This window comes from Macaca thibetana, chromosome 4 (assembly GCF_024542745.1).
Source record: "Macaca thibetana thibetana isolate TM-01 chromosome 4, ASM2454274v1, whole genome shotgun sequence".
NCBI lineage: Eukaryota > Metazoa > Chordata > Mammalia > Primates > Cercopithecidae > Macaca > Macaca thibetana.
Window position 1 is genome coordinate 4953706 of NC_065581.1, and position 20277 is coordinate 4973982.

The window sequence follows — 20277 nt, forward strand, 5'->3', positions numbered from 1 at the left end:
TCTGGAGAGTCACTTTGCTGGTCTCTGCCCCGCCGGAGCAGGCGACTCTGCTGTTTCCACCTTTGGCTGAATGCCCGTGTCTGGTTTTCTCTCCTGCATTCATTCTGTGCCCTGGTGTCCTAGAGCGCTGACCCTGCTCTGGTGACTCCACAGGCTTCCTGGGGAAGGCAAAGCCACTGCCCTGTGTCCATGGGTAGCCGGGAGAGTGGACAGCAACTCCTGGCTTCTGGTGTGGAGAAGGAGCTGCGTTTGCCTTAGCCTGGGTTTCTTCCTCTGTAAAATGAAGAAGGCTGAATTAAATTAATCTGTTTCCAGATCCCCTTTTCTTTTTATTTAATTAATTAATTAATTTATTTATTTATTGAGACTGAGTCCCACTCTGTCACCCAGGCTGGAGTGCAGTGGTGCTATCTGGGCTCACTGCAACCTCCACCTCCTGGGTTCAAGCAATTCTCCTGCCTCAGCCTCCGAGTAGCTGGGATTACAGGTGCCCACCACCACGCCTGGCTAATTTTTGTATTTGTATTTTTATTTATTTATTTTATTATTATTATTTTTTTGAGACGGAGTCTCACTCTGTTGCCCAGGCTGGCGTGCAGTGGCACAATCTTGGTTCCCTGCAACCTCCACCTCCTAGGTTTAAGCAATTCTCTTGCCTCAGCCTCTTGAGCAGCTGGGATTACGGGCGCTCACCACCACACCCAGCTAATTTTTTATAACTTCTGATAGAGTCAGGGTTTCACCATATTGGCCAGGCGAGTCTTGAACTCCTGACCTCAGGTGATCTCTCCACCTTGACCTCCCAGAGGGCTGAGATTACAGACATGAGCCATCATGACTGGCCTAATTTTTGTATGTTTAGTAGAGACGGAGTTTCCCCATGTTGGCCAGGCTGGTCTCGAACTCCTGACCTCAGGTGATCCACAGACTTGGCCTCCCAAAGTGCTGGGATTACAGGCGTGAGCCACCACACCGGCTCAGATCACTTTTTCTTTCTGCTGATAAGAATTCTGTTCAAACAAAACTGCCAGGAAACACACCCACAGAGCCCTGAGACTCAGCACCACTCCCTGGTTCCCAGCTCTGACAGGTCCCCCGCAATACAGAGCTGCCCAGGGCACAGCTGGAAAGCCAGCCAGGCTGGGTGCTCCCCAAGCCCCTCTCAGCTCTAACTTTCAGGGGTCTTGGGCTGTGGAGTTTTCAAGAGGGGCCTGGAGACAAGAGGACTGGTGGCACCACAGCCTTTCCCGTTCAGGTTGCTTAAGTGCCCTGGGCTGGTGGAGGGCTGGACACAGGAGAGAGGCAAGTGGCAACAGTGTTTATGCTGCAGAGGACTGTAGCCCCACTGTACCCCAAAGCGAGCTGGGGTAAACAGAGGGGTGTTCCTAGCCCCATCTCCGACTCCCCTCCCCCATCCCCCAGAGATGGGGTTGAAGAGGAAGGCCAGATGAAGCTTTGGCATTTTTTTTCTCAGTGCAATGGAAAATTATGGAAAGATTTTACATACAGGGTTCAGCATGATACAATTTACACATTTAAAAGATTTACATGTTTAAAAAAACTAGACTAGGCTGGGTGCAGTGGCTCACGCCTATAATCCCAGCACTTTGGGAGGTCGAGGCAGGCGAATCACTTGAGTTCAGGAGTTCAAGACCAGCCTGGCCAACATGGGGAAACCCTGTCTCTACTAAAAATACAAAAATTAGCCGGGCGTGGTGGTGCACGCCTATAGTCCCAGCTAGTCAGGAGGCTGAGACAGGAGAATCGCTTGACCCGGAAGGCAGAGGTTGCAGTGAGCCGAGATCACACCACTGCACTCCAGCCTGGGAGACAGAGTGAGACTCTGTCTCAATAAATGAATGAATGAATGAATGAATGAATAAATAAATAAATAAATAAATAAATTTGACTAAAAGGTTGGAGAATGGGTTGAGAGGATAAGTCTGGAGGCAGGAAAAACTGAGCAATGTACTCACCAATCTTACGAAGAGTTGAAGGCGCATCCAAGAGAAGTGAAGCCATAAGTTCACACAAACACTTGAGCAAGAATTGCTATAGGCTGAAAGTGTGTGTCTCCCCCAAATTCCTATGTTGAAATCCTCACCCCCAAGGTGATGGTATTTGCAGGCAGGGCCTTCGTGAGGTGACTGGGTCATAAGAATGGAGCCCTCATGAATGGGATTACTGCCTTATCAAAGAGGACCCAGAGGGTTCATTGGCCCTTTCTGCCATGTGAGGACACAGTGAGAAGGTGCCATCATGGACCAGGAAACAGGCCCTCAGCACACACCAAATCTGCTGGTATCTTTGCTTGAACTTGCAGCCTCCAAAAGGGTGAGAAATAAATTTTTGTGGTTTGTAAGCCACCCAGCTGTGGTATTTTCTTATAGCAGCCCAAATGGATTAAGACAGGAATGTACATAGCCACACTATTCATAATCCCCCCAAAGTGGACACAACCCTGATGTCCATGGGCAAACAAAAGCATACTGTTACTCACCCATGAATGGATAAACAAAAGCACTATGGCCATACAAAAGAATATTGTCCGGCCATGAAAAGGAATAAAATGATATTGATGTGTGCTGCAACATGGAAACCTTTCAACAAACTTGAAAACATTATGCTGAGTGAAAGAAGATAGTTACAAAGTACCACACATTGTTGGATTCCATTTATATGAAATGTTCAGAACAGAGACACCTATAGAGACACAAAGGAGATTTGTGGTTGCCAGGGAGAGGGGAAGGGGAGATGAGTGGCTGCTCATGGATGTGGGACTTATTTTGGGGTGATGGAATGTTCTGGAATAAGATAGTGGTGATGGTTGCATAACTTTGTGAAAACACTAAAAACTACTGAATTGTACGCTTTAAAAGGATGAATATTATGGCAGTGAATTATATCTCAATTTTTTTTTTTAATGTAAAAAGAAGACCAAGCATCATAGCTCATTCTGTAGTCTGTGCTTTGGCAGGCCAAGGGAGTAGGATTATTTGAGGCCAGGAGTTCAAAAATCAGTCAGACCAACACAGACCCCACCTCTACAACAAATTTAAAAAATAGCTGGGCATGGTGGAGCATGCTGTAGTCCCAGCTAGTCAGGAGGCTGAAGTGGGAGGATTTCTTGAGCCCAGGAGTTCAAGGCTGCAGTGAGCTATGATCACACCACTGCACTCCAGCCTGGACAACAGAGCAAGATCCTATCTCTTAAAAAAAAAAAAAAGTAAAAAGAAGAGAGGGAAAGAGAGAAAAAGATGATGGAAGCTGGGACAAAGATAGTCGTGGGGATGGATGAAGCAGTTTCTAGAACTTATAGAAAAAAAAGGAATAGAGTGTGCCAACAGGTTAGATATAGAGTGTGAGAGAGAAGAGTGGAGGCTGGTTCTCAGGCCCCAGAAGCATAAGCCTATGTGGAGCACGGCATCACTGAGCAAGGCGGGTGTGGAGGATGAGAAGCGGGACCACAAGATGGGAAGGGAACCTGTGTGCGGATGGTGCCCTGAGCATGCTGCCTTGAGGAGGGACCTCTACATGGGGTGGCCGGGCAGAGCCTGGTGAATGGAACAAAGCCACAGTCAGGGGAATCATCAGGCCACCCTCCCATCTGCTCCCCTGTGTCCTGGGCTCTGCAGCTCCCTCCATCCCAGCTCCTTTCTTGCCTTCTTTACAGGGATGCTATCTCCTCTAGCAAGCATGCCTTCCCCACCTTCCCCACCCTAGGCTGGGCCCTGGGCTTGTCTTTATCTTTGCAATGGATGGCTTTGAGGGTTTAAAAGTGAGTGCCTCCCAGTCTGTGTGCCCTACTAGGACAGGGATCTCGTCGGTGTTTGTTTGTTTGTTTGTTTTCAACTTCATAACCAGACCAAGTTCTGGTACATGGCAGGTATGCGAGACATGGTTACTGAACTGGACTAAATTTTTATTTAGAGTTGGTCCATTCTCTTAATTACCCATCTGACCCTCATTCTTAGGCTACAATGGCCAAAACCCCATGTGGCATTCCAGGTGTGGACCTGCCACAAGGCAGTTGTGTGCAGGAGAGATCACAGTGTGGGGTTAACTGGGCTGGTTCCCAGTCTTGGTTCTGTCCTGAGCTCGTCGTTTCTCTTCAGCAGGGTGAACATAAATAAATATCTCTCGGACGTCGTTACTCCCCTATAAAGTAAGGCCTGTGCCCTAGATGTCCCTGGAGACAGCGCCATCTGGTGGAACTTCCTGTAATGATGGAGCTGTTCTGTCTCTGCCATCCAACATGGGAGCCAGGCAGGACACATGGTGACTGAGCACTGGGACCGTATGCCACGTGGCCGAGAGCCGCTCAGCTCTAAGGTCTCCCCCAGCTTTATGACGCCACTTCCTGTATCTTCTCTACACATTCTTTCCTTCAGCCTGTTGTTTTTAAGTTTTTATGTAGGAAAGTAGAAAATACAGAATATGTTTCACCAGGTTTTTGTTTGGTGAAGTGTCAACATGTTTATAACAGAGTTAAAGATAAAGGAAACCTTTTGGGTTATTTTGGAGAATTGAGGGCAAGACAAAAGGTTCCCTAACTGCAGGGAAAGGGGAGGCAAGTCATGAGCTCTGAGAGGGCCTGGCAGTGTCTGTGAATACATGAGATGTGCCTGTCACCCCAACTCTGCCAAGGCAGCATGCCAACAGCGCCTGTTGCACCTCCACTTTCTGCCTGGAGGCCCAAGCAACTGAAGGCTGTCGCATCAGCCCAGCTGCTGGGAAAGGCCAATTTGGAATCCCAGGACTTACTGCCAAACCTATGGGCCTGTCCCCAGTACATGTAAAAGTACACCCACTCCAGCATCAACATGCTACTTATAGGAGTGTTTCTCAACTGGGGGCAGTTTTGCCCCCTGGGGACAATTGTTTGTGACAAATGAGGGAGGGGGTGCTACTGGCATCTAGTGGGCAGAGGCCAGGGATGCTGCTAAACATCCCACAGCCCACAAGACAGCCCCCACAACAGAGTTATCCAGCTGCCCCAAACCTCAGCACTGCTGAGGTTGTGATACCTTGATTTATGGCATCATTTCCTCCAAAAATACAAAGCTCTATTACTTGGATCCCTGGAGCAGAAGTAACTTTTGAATAAACAAAATGTCTTATTTTCAGACAATTTCATCATCTGGTTCTCTTTATTAACTATGAATAAGGCCAGCAGTTCTTTTTGTTTCCTGCTATTTACATCACGTGCAATTTTATTAATATCTCAGGTAGGTAGAGTGCAAATGACATAACCAATTAAGTGAAAACAGAATCATCACATTTTAAAAATTATATTGATCAATGGAAACAAACTTACATGAAAGGCATATTTTCCTACTTTGTTCTTGCATAACTTCGACTTTCTTTTCCTACTTTCATAGGAAAAAATATATATGCATATATTTGTGCACATTTTAAATGGGCTATACTTTGTGATTACAACTAGGCTGTAAAAATGCTAGTATTTATAAATGCAGTTAGATAATATTTACCATACAATATCATCAAGTACTTAATATTTAGATTCAATAGTTTCATACATATTAATTAACTATGAGCAGTCTTGCAAGATAATATTTTCTGGTTTCATTGAGGGAAACCAAGACGTAATAAGGGATAAGCGGTTCCCTCAAGGCTGTAAGAAGGAGCAAGTACCAAATATTCCTATGTTTCTATTTCTTGGATCTCTGTATACAAATTAGCAAATAATTACCTTTTAGTTTTAATAGCTCAACTTTTTGTTCACTGTTTTTTAAAACTGAGCTTCACTGAGGTATAATAACATATATTAAAATTAAAAGATACAGTTTAATGAGTTATGACTATTGTTTTTAAACTTATTGTTTACAGCAAAATTTGTTAAGTGTACAATAAAAATAGATTTCAGAGGCGCAGTTTGACTACACAGCATCTTAGTACATGGCAAAGACCACAGCTGTTCAGTAAGTCAATAAAATCTCAATAATTTTGTCACATTGGGAGAAAGTCCAGTGTGACTGAACAGGAAGAATTTTGAACTGAGGATGTCTGTAGTTTTATTATGAATTAGGAGTTAGGGTATCCTGCTGTGAAGTCACAGTACAACTGACTTTACTTTTGAATCTCGCTGTCTTCATCTGGACGGGATGGAGACTAAAAGAGGATTAGACTGAAAGATCTCCCGGGTTCCTTGCAGCCCAAATCCACTGTGGCTTCCAGTCCATGCTTTCAGAACAGTCACCTCGGCCACTCCCTCCTGGAACTCCTCCTCCCCTCCTCCCGTCCCTCCACAGCCTCCTGCTTTTCCTCCTCTTCCTCATCCTGCTGCTCTTCCTAGACCTCCTTCCCTGCCTCTTCCGAAATGTGGGAATTCCGCAAGCTTTACCCCGGCCTCTGATCCTGGCACTGCCCGCTCTTCATGGCGGTAGCAGCCTCCTACCTGCTGGCAATGCCCGAGTCTGTGTCTCCACCCCAGCTTCCCACTCCCCCCACCCCCGCGGCCCCGGGAAACATCAGACGGCCTCAGGATATTTGTCCGTGGGTGTCCAGGCAGCTCCAACTCCCCACGCCCAGACAGACTCCTCTCCTTGTCCCTCCCACCCCACATACTGCTTCTCTCCCCGTTTTCCTTGTTCAGGTGAAAAGCACCAGCACTCATTTCAATCTCAGAATAACTCCAGGGGGTGTGTTCTTCCTGCCACATGGAATCTTTATACTAGAGATGAAACAACTAGGCTTAGGGAAGTGGAGGAGCATGTCTAAGCCACACAGCCCTCCAGTGGTGGAGACTGGATTTAAAATCAGGGGTGTCTGACTCCAAGGCTAGGGCCCTTGACCACTGCCCTACATCCCAGCATGTGCCCCAGCCAGGGACCCGGGCGCTGTCCTCAATGCCTCCCCTTCACCACTCACCGCTGCCTCGTTGTCAGGACCCGAGACTCACAGAGCTCTCAGATCCGCTCCTCCGAGGACCTCTACCCCTGGCTCGGTTCACCCACCCTCATCCTCGCCTGGATACAGCCATCTCCTAACCAGTCTCCCATCTTCCTCTCTTCAAGCCACACTTTAAGCTGAGAAAAGGCGCTGTTCCTGCAACACAGATCAAGCCACTCCCTTGCTTAAAACACTCCAGTGGCAGTCCACAGCTTCTGGGACAAGAGCCGGCCCTTCACTTGGCAGCAGCCTCTCCATCTTCGTCTCCAGCCTTACAGTCCAATCTCATTATTTCTGGATTCCGTACTTGCAAATTCACCTCTTCACTAAAACGTATTTGTAAACCAAATCAATACTTGTGGCTTCACAGTGATTCTCAGGCTTGTACAGAGCAGGGAATATATCTGAGTAGTGCAAGGCACCTGTGCCCAGCTGAGGCGAAGCCAGGTGACCCATCTGCCTCTCACACTGTAAACAAGTGGTCCTTCCTGCTGTCTATCCAGGGCCATGCTTTTGCATTTCTGCACTTTTTTGGCGATTCTGCTGTTTAAAATGCTCCCAGGCACGGTGCTGAAGTGCTGTCTACTGTCTCTGAGTGCAGGGGGCTGCGACGTGCCTGTGGAGACAATACCTGTGCTGCATGAGCTGCCTTCAGCGTGAGCTGCATGAGCTGCCTTCAGCGTGAGCTGCATGAGCTGCCTTCAGCGTGAGCTGCATGAGCTGCCTTCAGCGTGAGCTGCATGAGCTGCCTTCAGCATGAGTTGCAGTGCTGTTGGCAGTGAGTTCAGTGTTACTGAATCAACAGCCAGGTACATCGAGGCCATGGAAGAGGAAATTCACTTCTGCAGGCCCCTCTGGAAAGGGCTTCTATAGTAGGCTGTGAAACTACAGAAAAGAAAGAAAAGCAGCTGAATTTGTGGATTCGTGAGATGATGTCTGTCCCATTCAAATCTCATGTTGAAATGTGACCCCCAGCGTGGGAGACGGGGCCTGGTGGGCGGCGTTTGGGTCACGGAGTCTGGTCCCTCACGAATGGCTTGGAGTCATCCTTGCGGTAATGAATGAGTTCTCGCTCTTCTGAGTTTCCATGAGAACTGATTGTTAAAAAGAGCCTGGCAGCTCTTCCTCTCTTTCTTGCTTCCTCTCTCGCCATGTGACTCGCTGGCTCCCCTGCGCCTTCTGCCATGAGCGGAAGCAGCCTGAACCCTCTAGCAGAAGCAGATGCTGGCACCATGCTTCCTGTACAGCCTGCGGAACCAACAGCCAAATAAACTTTTCTTTATAAATTACCCAGCCTAGGTGTTCCTTTATAGAAATGCAAAGACTGACAATAAATGATTTTTTTTCCCCCAAAAAGCATGGTAGCAACACTGTTGTGAGTCTGAAAGCCAATGAAGTTTACAGTCAGGACAATGTTAAGCCCTTCTCAGCTAGCGCTGACTGGCTCCCATGTTCCAGAAGGCGATACAATGTGAAAAAGGTTAAACCTGCAGGCGAGGCGGGTTCTGCAGATCAGGAGGCTGCGGGAGAGTTGTGAAAACACCCTCCGAGTGCTATCCAGGAAAAGGGTTATGTGGAAGGGCAGGTTCTCAGTGCTGACGAGACCTGCGTGTTCTACAGGTTTGTTGGTAAACAAACCTACGTAACACAAATAGTGTTTCAGCTGATAAAAATGTTGTAACCACAGGTTCACAGAACCCAACCCATGCTTTCCCCAGGAGAAATAGCTCAGTGATTGCTAGTTCAGGATTTGAAGCACATTCGTAGAACATAACTACCTTGAATCACAAGAATCGGCTGTGCTTCCCACTATCCTTAGCCCGGGGGCTCCCGTCCCATTGAACTCTCTGTAGTTGCCTGAAGTTGCTTTTCCTGGGGTGCCCTCTCCTCTCTGTCTAGTCACCCAGATCCGTCTGTTAAGCCTCAGCCCCAGTGAAGCCCAAGAAACCTCTCGGGACCCTCCCCTAGGGCGGCTGAGAATTTCCTCTTCAGTTCCAGGTGACACGCCCTGCACACACCTCTGGCTCAGTGTGCATCACAGCAGCGAGATCAGTCGCACACTCCTGCACCTCCCCCACCAGCTGCTTCAAGGCAAGGCTCTTTCTTCTTCCTTCTTTCCTTCCTTCCTTCCTTTGTTCCTTCCTTCCTTCCTTTCTTCTTTCCCTTCCTTCCTTTCTTCCCTTCCTTCCTTCCCTTCTCTTTCCTTTGCCTCCTTCCCTCCCTCCCTTCCTTCCTTCCCTTTCTTCCCTTCCTTCCTTCCCTCCCTTCCTTTCCTTCCTTCCTTTCTTTCCTTTCCTTCCTTCCTTCCTTCCCCTCCCTTCCTTTCCCTTTCCTTCCCTCCTTCCTTCCTTCCCTCCCTCCCTCCTTCCTTCCTTTCCTTCCCTTCCTTCCCTTCCCTTCCTTCCTTTCTTTCCTCCCTTCCTTCTTTCCTTCTTTTCCTTCCTTCCCTTTTCCTTCATTTCTTTCTTCCTTTCCTTCCTTTCCTTTTCTTTCCTTTTCCTTCCTTCCCTCCTTCCTTCCTTCCTTCCTTCCTTCCTTCCTTCCTTCCTTCCTTCCTTCCTTCCTTCCTTCCTTCCTCCTCCCCCTGCACATACGTATGTATGTATATTAGTATATGTGTATACATATAGACATGTTTGGGATGGCGGTGAAAAACAATACTTCAAGATATTTCTTATGTTGCAGTTTTATATTTAAATTAAACTACAGTATCATGCCTATTTACTTAATTTGATGTTGTGTTCTGGAATTTAGCATAGAGCCTGGCCCAAAGAAAGGACAATAAATATTTGCTGGAAAAAAGCACAAAGCTTAACAATTCTATTTATTTTACCTAACTGAACTTCCTTGTGTCATGAATTTTTAATAAATAGTTTAAAATTAACATGTTAAATTAAGAGCATGTTCCCTTAAATATTTTAAGTAATTCATCTGCCCCCTCTCTTTTTAATTTGAGCTATCTATAATAAAATTTTGTTGAGCAAAATAAACTCCAGTTTAATCCAAATCGAATAATTAAAAATGTGGAAGAAGTGGTCTGAATTAATGAGCTTTCTCAGTGTAATTCTAGAATATTGAGCCAGAGGAGATCTTAATTTACACGTGTGTTAATTAGGCCCTTCCAGGTTAGCCAAGGAGGTAGGAAGGAAAGAACAGAGAGAGCCTCAGCAGGCTGCTGGAGCCTGAAAGGAAGGTCATTCACAGGCAGCCCGCACACGGTTTCAACCACCGAGAGGCAACACCAGCTGCCTCCGCTGAGTTGGCATTTGCTGCTCCGGGAGCTGGGGCTGCTGTCACAGAGCCCTGGCCGCTCAGCCCTGCTTGGCCATGGTTTGTCCTGACTCGTTACTTCTACCACTGCTGTCTCTGCCTGCCATCTGCTTCTGTCCAGACTAGCGAGTGCTGATGGTCTCTACAGTTTCAAATTCAAATCCCTCTGCAAAGAAAGCATCCGATTGCTTCAGATAGTCACTCTCCTTCCTGCTGGACTGAGAACTTACATCGATTTCTCTCCTGAGATAAAGGCCTCCCTCTAAATGAGCTTCCCTTCAGTTCAACACCTTCTCCTTGGGCCCGGACATTGAGAAGACACAGTCCACTTTCTCAGGAGACCTGTGGGCACGGGACACACTCAAGTCACACCACTGGGAGCTCCTTTCTGAGTCAACAGAGGCAGAAACTGAGAAGTTAGGAGGTCCTTCCTAGGAGGGTGCCCTTCAAACCCCCCCTGTTATCTAGGTCTCTGAAGCACATCACTGCTCCAGTATTGAGAAGTCTTGTCTCTTTAGATTGTATTTTTTAAAACCTGCCTCAAATATTTGGATTAAGCCTGCAAAGTCTGGATGAACAGCCACACCTGGTTTATGGGATGTTTGCATATGTTTCTTTTATCAAAATTATTTATGGTTAAAATTTAAGATTGCCTGATATCACTGGAACACTGAAAAGGTGGGCCCACAATACAGTATTTGTTTTCATTAATCTAAATAAATGAGTTGTTGCTTTAAAAATAAATATGCAACACTACAAGAGAAATTGGTATGAAGCTTACCAGAAGCCACCATTACTTAAAAGCTATTAGTATTGTTTTGTCTTAGAATTTCAAAGCAAGGTAATGTGTAAGATAGCATTTACTCAATTAATATTTATTGAGAACCAAGTATATTCCAGGCACTGTTCTAAGTGCTGGGAATACAATAGTGACCAGGACAAACATATTCCTGCTTTCATGAAACTTAAATAGTATGTATTCAATCAATCTGTGTCCCCATTTTTTAGAACAATGAAGAGCAGGGTAAGGGGTGGAATGAGGGTCAAAAGTAAGTCCTAGAGTCCTGCCCCAAAGTTTTCCAATTACAGTATGAAGGAACAACCTTATGCCACCAAATTCGCAATTTGAACATTGAAAACGGCAATTTAACTTTAAGCCAGCTGTGAGTCAGAATCATGCTTAATGAGATTTGTGATTATTAATGGTCTTGAGGCCACTAATTGGTTGCTTCCTTTTCCTTCTCTCTCACTCTTATTTTCCCCGACTAAAAAGAAAAGAAAACCCAAAACTCTCAAAAAAATAACTGGCAGTTGACAGCTGATATCTTCCCTACTGGATAGATCTCATAAACCCAGTGCTATGCGATGAAACCTCAGCTCTACAACCCAGTTTCCACCACAGAAGACTCATAGCTGCCTCAGCCGGTGTCCATCTGGCCCCTGAAGGGCATGAAGACCCTGACCTACTTCCAGCTCTGATTTACTTTTTTGGCAGCAAATTCATCACTGCTCACGAAGCAGTTCCTTTAAAACGATCCCTTTAGGCTGGTGCAGTGGCTCATGCCTGTCATCACAGCACTTTGGGAGGCCAAGCCAGGAGGATTGCCTGAGCTCAGGAGTTCGAGACCAGCCTTGGCAACAAAGGGAGACCCCATTTCTACAAAAACATTAAAAACGAGCTAGGCATGGTGGTGTGTACCTGCAGTCCCAACTACTTGGGAGGCTGGGGCAGAAGGATCACTTGAGCCCAGGAGGTTGAGGTTGCAGTGAGCTATATGGTCACTGTACTCCAGCCTGGGGGACACAGCAAGACACTGTCTCAAAAAATAAAAAACAAAAACGAACAAAAGAATGGTCCCATTAAAATCCCCAAAGTATGCACCCCGAATGGGGCTCTCCTCTGTGCGGTGACTCTCAGCACCAAGAGGGCATGTTGCAGGCAGCGGAGGCTCAGCAGCCGATTTCTGGAAAGCGTGGAAAATATAAGTTAACATCTTCCTGCTCACTGCCTAGAACCTTCAATGGCCCAGATTCCCAGGGGAAGACTTTGCTTCCAGAACATCGCTGCTCCGATCAGGATCAACAGATGATGCCCACATCATTCCTCCAACCCAAAGGATACTGAGCCCAAAAGGCAAACCCCAGCCTGTGCCTGAACAATATTAGTATCACTTCATTTATTTTCAACTTTTATTTTAGATTCGGGGGCTACATGTGCAGAGTTGTTACAAGGGCATATTGCATGAGGCTGAGGTTTGGGGTATGTCTGAACCCATCACCCAGGTAGCATGCTGGCACAGTACCCATTAGGTAGTTTTTCAACCCTTGCCCCTTCCCTGTCTTCCCCATCTAGGAGTCCCCGGTGTTCACTGTTTCCATCTTTATGTCCATGGGTACCTAATGGTTAGCTTCGACTTATAAATGAGAATATGTGGTATTTGGTATTCTGTTCCTGCATTAATTCACTTAGGATAATGGCCAGCAGCTGCATGCATGGTGTTGCCAAGGACATGATTTCGTTCTTTTTTATGGCTGTGTAGTATTCCATGGCATGTATGTACTGCATTTTCTTTATCCAGTTCACCACTGATGGGCACCTAGGTTGATTCCATGTCTTTGCTATTGTGAATAGTGCTGTGATGAACATGCAGGTGTATGTGTCTTTTTGGTAGAATGGTTTGTTTTCCTTTGGGTATATACCAAGTAATGGGATTGCTGTATAGTTCTGTTTTTAGTTCTTTGAGGAATCTGCAAATTGCTTTCCACAGTGGCTGAACTAATTTACATTCTCACCAACAGTGCATAGGCATTCCCTTTTCTCTGCAGCCCTACCAACATCTGTTATTTTTTGACTTTTTAATAATAGCCATTCTAACTGGTGTGTGATGGTGTCTCATTGCATTTTGATTTGCATTTCTCTGATAACTAATGATGATGAGCACTTTTTTCATATCTTTGTTGGCTGCTTGTATGTCTAATTTTAGGAAATGTCTGTTCATGTACTTTGCCCACTTTTAAAGGAGGTTATTTGGTATTTGCTAGCTGATTTAAATTCCTTACAGATTCTGGATATTAGACCTTTGTTGGATACATAGTTTGTGAATATTTTCTCTCATTCTATTGTTTATCCATTTACTCTGTTCATAGTTTATTTTGCAGAAACTCTTTAGCTTAATTAGGTTCCATTTGTTAATTTTCGTTTTTGTTGCAGCTGTTGTTTTTGAGGACTTAGCCATAAATTATTTGCCAAGGCAGAGGTTGAGAAGGGTATTTCCTAGGTTTTCTTCTAGGATTTTTATAGTTTGAGGACTTACACTTAAGTTTTTAATCTACGTTGAGTTAATTTCTGTAAATGATGATAGGCAGGGGTCCAGTTTCATTCTTCTGGCTAGCCAGTTATCCTAGCACCATTTATTGAATAGGAAGTCCTTTCCCCATTGCTTATTTTCAACAACTTTGTCTAAGATCAGATGGTTGTAGGTGTGTGGCTTTATTTTTAGGTTCTTTATTCTGTTCCATTGGTCTATGTGCCTGTTTTTTGTGCAAGTACCATGTTGTTTTGGTCACTGTAGCCTTATCGTATAGTTTGAAGCCAGATAGTATGATGCCTCTGGCTTTATTCTTTTTGCTTAGGATTGCTTTGGTTATTAGGGCTATTTTTCAGTTCAATATGAATTTTAGAAGAATTTTTTCTAATTCTGTGAAAAATGACGTTGATAGTTTTGTAGGAATAGTGTTGAATCTGTAGATTGCTTGGGGCAGTATGGCCATTTTAACAACACTGACTCTTCAAATCCATGAGCATGCAATGTTTTTCCATTTGCTCGTGTCATTGATGATTTTTTTCAGATGTGTTTTGTTGTGCTTGTAGAGATCTTTCATCTCCTGCTTAAATATATCCTAGTTATCTTATTTTTTTGATATCACTTTATTTAAAATGGGACACGGATTTACGTTTTTGAGCTTCACCCAACTCTCCTTCTATGTTCTGAAATGGTTTATAATACTCTGTGTCTTCAACCAAAGTCTCTTTCCATCTTTGGCCCCTAATATCTACATAATTAGTAAGTACAGCCACTCACTCAGCCCCAACTCCCACCCTAACTGTTTTCAATGTAGATAGTATTATAATCCTAAACTGTGAAAGTGAGCACCCTGTGATACTGAGCTCCTGGGCCATTTCACTGGGAGAAGGATCCTTCTGACCTCCTGTTGGAAAATGAATCAGCTGTCAGATTTACCTGGAAGCCACCTGATGGACACGTCACCCTTGGACATTGATTGACTTACAGGTACAGGGAAGTGTCTGAGCAGCTTTTACCCGCTTTGGTAGAATGCTTGCTGGATTCAGTAACAAGACAACATATATATTATGAGATTAAATTAAAATAGTTGTCATGCTGGTAAATTTGTAAAACTGAAATAGGTTTTTGTAAGGGCATATTGATTTTTATTGTGATAGCCTATCTTTGTGTTTAAAGTAATAGTATCAATTATTGGGCCAGGTGCGGTGGCTTATGCCTGTAATCCCAGCACTTTGGGAGGCCGAGGCAGGGTGGATCACCTGAGATCGGGAGTTTGAGACCAGCCTGACCAACATGGAGAAACCCTGTCTGTACTAAAAATACAAAATTAGCTGGGCATGGTGGCGCATGCCTGTAATTCCAGCTCAGCTACTTGGGAGGCTGAGGCAGGAGAATCGCTTGAACTCACGAGGCGGAGGTTGCAGTGAACCGAGATCACACCATTGCACTCCAGCCTGGGCAACAAGAGTGAAACTCTATCTCAAATAAAACAAAAAAGTACCAATTATTACTAAAATCTGGTAGGTGATTGCAGAGCTTACTGATACATGAAACAGTGGACATCTTTAAAGCCCTCATCCAGTAAGTCTACCCCATCCACCAGGTGAAGTGAGGCTTACAGGTTTCAGGTGAATCTGTGACGTACGATATGAAAAACATTAAGAAATTTACATATCACTCTCTGGTTTTCTTTACCATGATTTGGGCATAGATATTATATGACTTGTTTAATTTTTTAAAGGTCATCGAAAAGATCCAGAATATGCTTATCTCATTTTTTAAGGTTACCCTGTAAAATACAACATTTAAAAACGTTTTTGAGAAATCTGGACTCATTGGGATATGTCTATAGATTCCTGGGAGTTTTGTGAACCCTCCCATAGTTCGTTTCTGCAGAAACAATTAAGAGCTCCATCCATTCCCCCAATCCTCCCAGGATTTGGAGCTTCTCATAAAATTCCAGATTGATCCACCAATCTTGATGGCATGGCTATGCTGACAAATCTATTGTGACGACCAGTTATAAACTTTAAAAGGGGTTTCTTCTTGCAGGATATGTCTTTTTTTGTTTGTTTGTTTGTTTGATGGAGTTTCGCTCTTGTAGCCCAGGCTAGAGTGCAGTGGTGGCAGGATCTTGGCTCACCACAACCTCTGCCTCCTGGGTTCAGGTGATTCTCCTCCCTCAGCCTCCAGAGTAGCTGGGATTACAGGCGCCTGCCACCATGCCTGGCTAATTTTGTATTTTTAGTAGAGATGGGGTTTCTCCATGTTGGTCAGGCTGGTCTCGAACTCCTGACTTCAGGTGATCAACCACCCCTCAGGCTCCCAAAGTGCTGGGATTACAGGCGTGAGCAACCACACCCAGCCAGGATGTGTTTAACATTAAAAAATACATATAAAATACTGACCCTGCTTTCTGATATTTTGTAATCCTGCTATCATCTATGAAACATCATAATTATAATAATAAAAATTGGAAACAGAGAAAGGGAGCATTCTGACATCCAATTAAAAATTAAAACTAAATAAGTCAAACTCCCCACAGGGTTTCAGATATGGAAATTGAATATCTGATCTAAAATTTATGTGAGGTGAAAAGGACCAAGAAAAGACATTCTTCAGAAGAAAGAACTAAATAAAAGAAATTAACTTACAGATATAAGGACTTAATATAAAGCCACAGGAATTAAGGGAGTAATGTTGAAATAAGAATAGAAAATAGACCAATGGAAAAGAACAGAGCCTAAAAACAGACCCACACATGTGTGGACACATATCTGTGACAAAGAAAATACTGTAGATTAGTGATTAAAAATATATTTAAGAAATTAATGTTGATAGATCAATTAGCCATATGCAAAAAGAAAATCTTGAAACATATCCTAAACTACCCACAAAAATCAATTTCAGAAGGAATGTAGCTTTAAACAGCCTGGGCAATGTAGTGAGACCCCATCTCTACAAAAAATACAAAAAAATTAGTTGAGCATGGTGGTGCATGCCTTAGTCCCTGCTACTTGGGAGGCTGAGGTGGGAGGGTCATTTGAGCTCAAGAGGTTGAGACGAGCTATGATCATGCCAGTGCACTCCAGCCTGGGTGACAGAGTGAGGCCCTGTCTCTAACAATAGACAGATAGATGATAGATAGATAGATAGATAGATAGATAGATAGATAGATAGTAGATAGATAGATAGATAGATACATACATACATACATACATACATACATACATACATACATACATACATACATACATACATACATACATACATACATACATACATACATACGTACATACATACATACATACATACATACATACATACATACATACATACGTACATACATACATACATACATACGTACATACATACATACATACATACATACATACATATGTACACACACACATACATAGATACACAGATAAAGAAATGTCTTTTAAGGAAAGAAGGCCAGGCATCGTGACTCATACCTGCAATCTCAGCATTTTGGGAAGCCAAAATGGGGAGATTTCTTGAGCTCAGGAGTTCAAGACCAGCCTGGGCAACATAGTGAGACCTCATCTCTAAAAAAAAAAAAAAGAAGAAGAAGAAGAAAGAAGAAATAAGATTTAGTGTTCCATAAATGAGTTGAGTGACTATAGAAAACAGTAATCTATTGTATATTTCAAAACAGCTTCAACTTTGAGAATAATTTGAATGTTTTCAGCATAAAGAAAAGATAAATGTTTAAGGTGATGATATCCCAATTATCCTGATTTGATGATTACACATTATATGAATGTATCAAAGTATCACATTACCCCCCAAAATATGTACGCCTATTATGTATCAATAAAAACCTAATTAATAGAAGGGTTATCTTTACTGCTTCTCCATTTGACAATCCAATTTTGTCAAAATTTTGGGAAGCAGAAGAAAATCAGTGGTGCCTGATGGTGGATTACTGCAACCTCAATGCTGTGGTTCCATGCATGAAGAGTCCCATATGCAGGGCCAAGATTCAGACTTGAGTATGTTCTTTGAAGAGCTTCTTAAGTAGTTACAATTAGCTGGGCATGGTGGCCCGTGCCTGTAATCCCAGCTACTTGAGAGGCTGAGGCAGGAGAATCGCTTGAACACAGGAGGTGGAGGTTGCAGTGAGCGGAGATCACGCCACTGCACTCCAGCCTGGGTGACAGAGTGAGACTCGGCTCAAAAAATAAAGTTACACCTAAGTGTGAATTTTGGCACAAAGGAGTGACAAACTTATAGTTAAAAGCTGAATAACTTCAGTGTGGTGTAAAATGTGGTTTATAGGCTATGTTTGTGATTGCTAAAAATAATTCTCGTTTACCTCAGAATCCTTCTCTTTCCCCAAATTAAGTGCCTGGCCAGCTGTCATAAATTACATATTTCTTTTGGTTTTTTAAAGGTTACATGTTCAAGAGTGTGAAAATAAGATGTTCTGTCTAAAGGCTACTATGCCTGGTCTGTAAATGAACCTGTTAAATGCTGTATTTGCTCCAACAGCTTACTATAGAATGTTACTTAATAGAATATCATACTTATTACAATTTTTACTATAGGAGTGTAATATGTAAAATTAATCTCTATTTTAGTGGGCCCATGTTCAGTCTTTCACCATCCTTTAAACTGCTGTGATTTTTTTTGTCATGACTTGAAAGAAAGGATAGAGAAACACTTTAGAGATATCTGGGGTTTTTTCCCATTCCAGAACTTGTGAGTATAATCATATTTGCTTGATATTTATAGTCATGAATTCCTAAGCTGGCAGCTACAACCAAGAACCAAAAAATGGTGCATTCAGCTTCTTGTAATTCATCTCTGCTAACAAACTATAAGAAGTAAGGAAAATTAGGGAAAATATTTTATTTGGATGGTTTCTATAAACAAGGGACTATAATTCTTGTACATTATTGTTCATCTTCGCTGTTTCTTTGAGCAGTCTAATGTGCCACAGAATTATCTAAGGTATTTGTTTTCTGTAAGAATTGTTTTAAAAGTATTCTTGTTACCAGAGTAGTTGTATTATCTTTCAAAATGTGAGATGATTTTTAAAAGCCTGAGTACTGATCTAAGATGCAATTGTATGAACTCTACTCTGGAGGGCGGGGAGGGTGTCAGCAGAAATTGTAAGACTTTTATTTTTGTGTGTCATCAAATATAGGTAAAAACAATTGTGCAATTCTGCTGTTTAAACAGGAACTATTGGCCTCCTTGGCCCTAAATGGAGGGGCTGATATTTTAAGTTGATTATTTTATTGTAAATTAATCCAACCTAATTTTTTTTAATTTGGTTGACTGTTTTTCTTGTTAAATGATGTTTAAAAAATAAAAACCAGAAGTTCCTAGCAAAAAAAAAAAAAGCTCCATATGCAATATTTCAGTATTGTTAAAATAATCGACATCACCCAGTCAATAACTGGTATTTTAGTATTACAGATTTGGCTACTGTGTTCTGTTCATTGCCCCCTTCAAAAACCCTTCACACAGTTTGCCTTCACCTCTAACGGGTCACAATTTACCTTTCCTAGGCTACCCAGGGGGACAGCTTTGCCATTGCGCACTATCTTTGCAGACAAGATCTTAATCACATCCACCTTTCTGCAGTTGCACAGGGCACCTCAGACCCACATCCCAGATGACACTGCTCAGAAGCTCGCAGCTGGAGATGACATCACCTTAGACAACATCACCCTAGCCCAAGACATCGCTATTAGAGATGCATCACCCGGACACTAAAGCCCCCACCCCAGTGACACCCATGGAATGCCTCTCCCAAGGTGCTGACAAAATGGACATGGGACATTTACTGCTTTTCTTCTTTTGAATTAGGAGCTCTATTGTGTTTCCTGAATTTACTATCTACTTGGTCTATGATCCTGGTATGTTCCTTGCTCTCTGCCAAAACATGCACCCTCCCCTCCACGCCTAAAGGAAAATCTGGTAGAAGCTACTACTCTCAATGCCATTCTAAAATTAACGAAGAGTATTGTTTTCCCCAAAAGGCAGCTGCTGCAGGTCAGTGAATGCTTCGGACCCTGGGGAGAGGGTCATACACTCCCTAGTGACTTCTACTCCACCCTCCAGCTTTCCACCAGGACCTCCTGCCCTGTTCCCAACTGTTACCACCACAACCACCCCATCCCCTTGGTTACACACAAATATCACCAATCTTCACATGTACTTTACTGACTTCTCAGATCATACCCCCCAACAACATAACTGCAGCACTTACCACCATGACCTGAGAAATACACCAAGATATTATTGTCCAACTTTTTTGAGAGGTATATATCTATCTTATACTTTTAAGATACTTTGCAATCCACCAAGATATTGGTAGAGATCCTGGAAATTTCGAATCTATTTCCCCTGCTAATGCCATATGAATGGGAAACTTAGATACAGGCTGGCCTACAAGGACTCCTTATACTTTGATTTTTGTTCCTCCTTTCAATTCTCATAAAAAAATATTTTCTATACTATTTAGGGCAAATGATGGCCTTCTTTCTAAGTCTCATCCATCATCGCTGCAAAGGTGCCTTAGTTTGATGTTAAAGTGTCACAGGGCCAAATGTATTGACCATGTTTCTGGCATCCATAAAGTCAATGTTTTAACATCTGTCCTACATGCGTGTACCAAACATTCCTTGATCTGGAAAACCCAACAATATGCTTTGCTTCAGCCTCAGGCCTCCCTTGTCGCCTCCTCTGTTCCACCCGCCATTCCTCAGAAGTCTTCCTCCTCCCAGGGGTGCACTTTTCAAATACAAACCAACCA

The 20277-nt window shown here is 43.5% G+C and overlaps 1 protein-coding gene across 1 annotated transcript; it reads left to right on the forward strand.

Annotated features, from left to right (window-relative positions):
- Positions 1-3332: 3332 nt before the first annotated feature.
- LOC126951967 (uncharacterized) lies at positions 3333-19981 on the forward strand. Its single transcript, XM_050786202.1, has 2 exons — positions 3333-3557; positions 19028-19981. Exons 1-2 carry the CDS (start codon positions 3412-3414, stop codon positions 19233-19235), a joined length of 354 nt encoding a protein of 117 aa, XP_050642159.1. The 5' UTR covers positions 3333-3411; the 3' UTR covers positions 19236-19981.
- Positions 19982-20277: the final 296 nt, after the last annotated feature.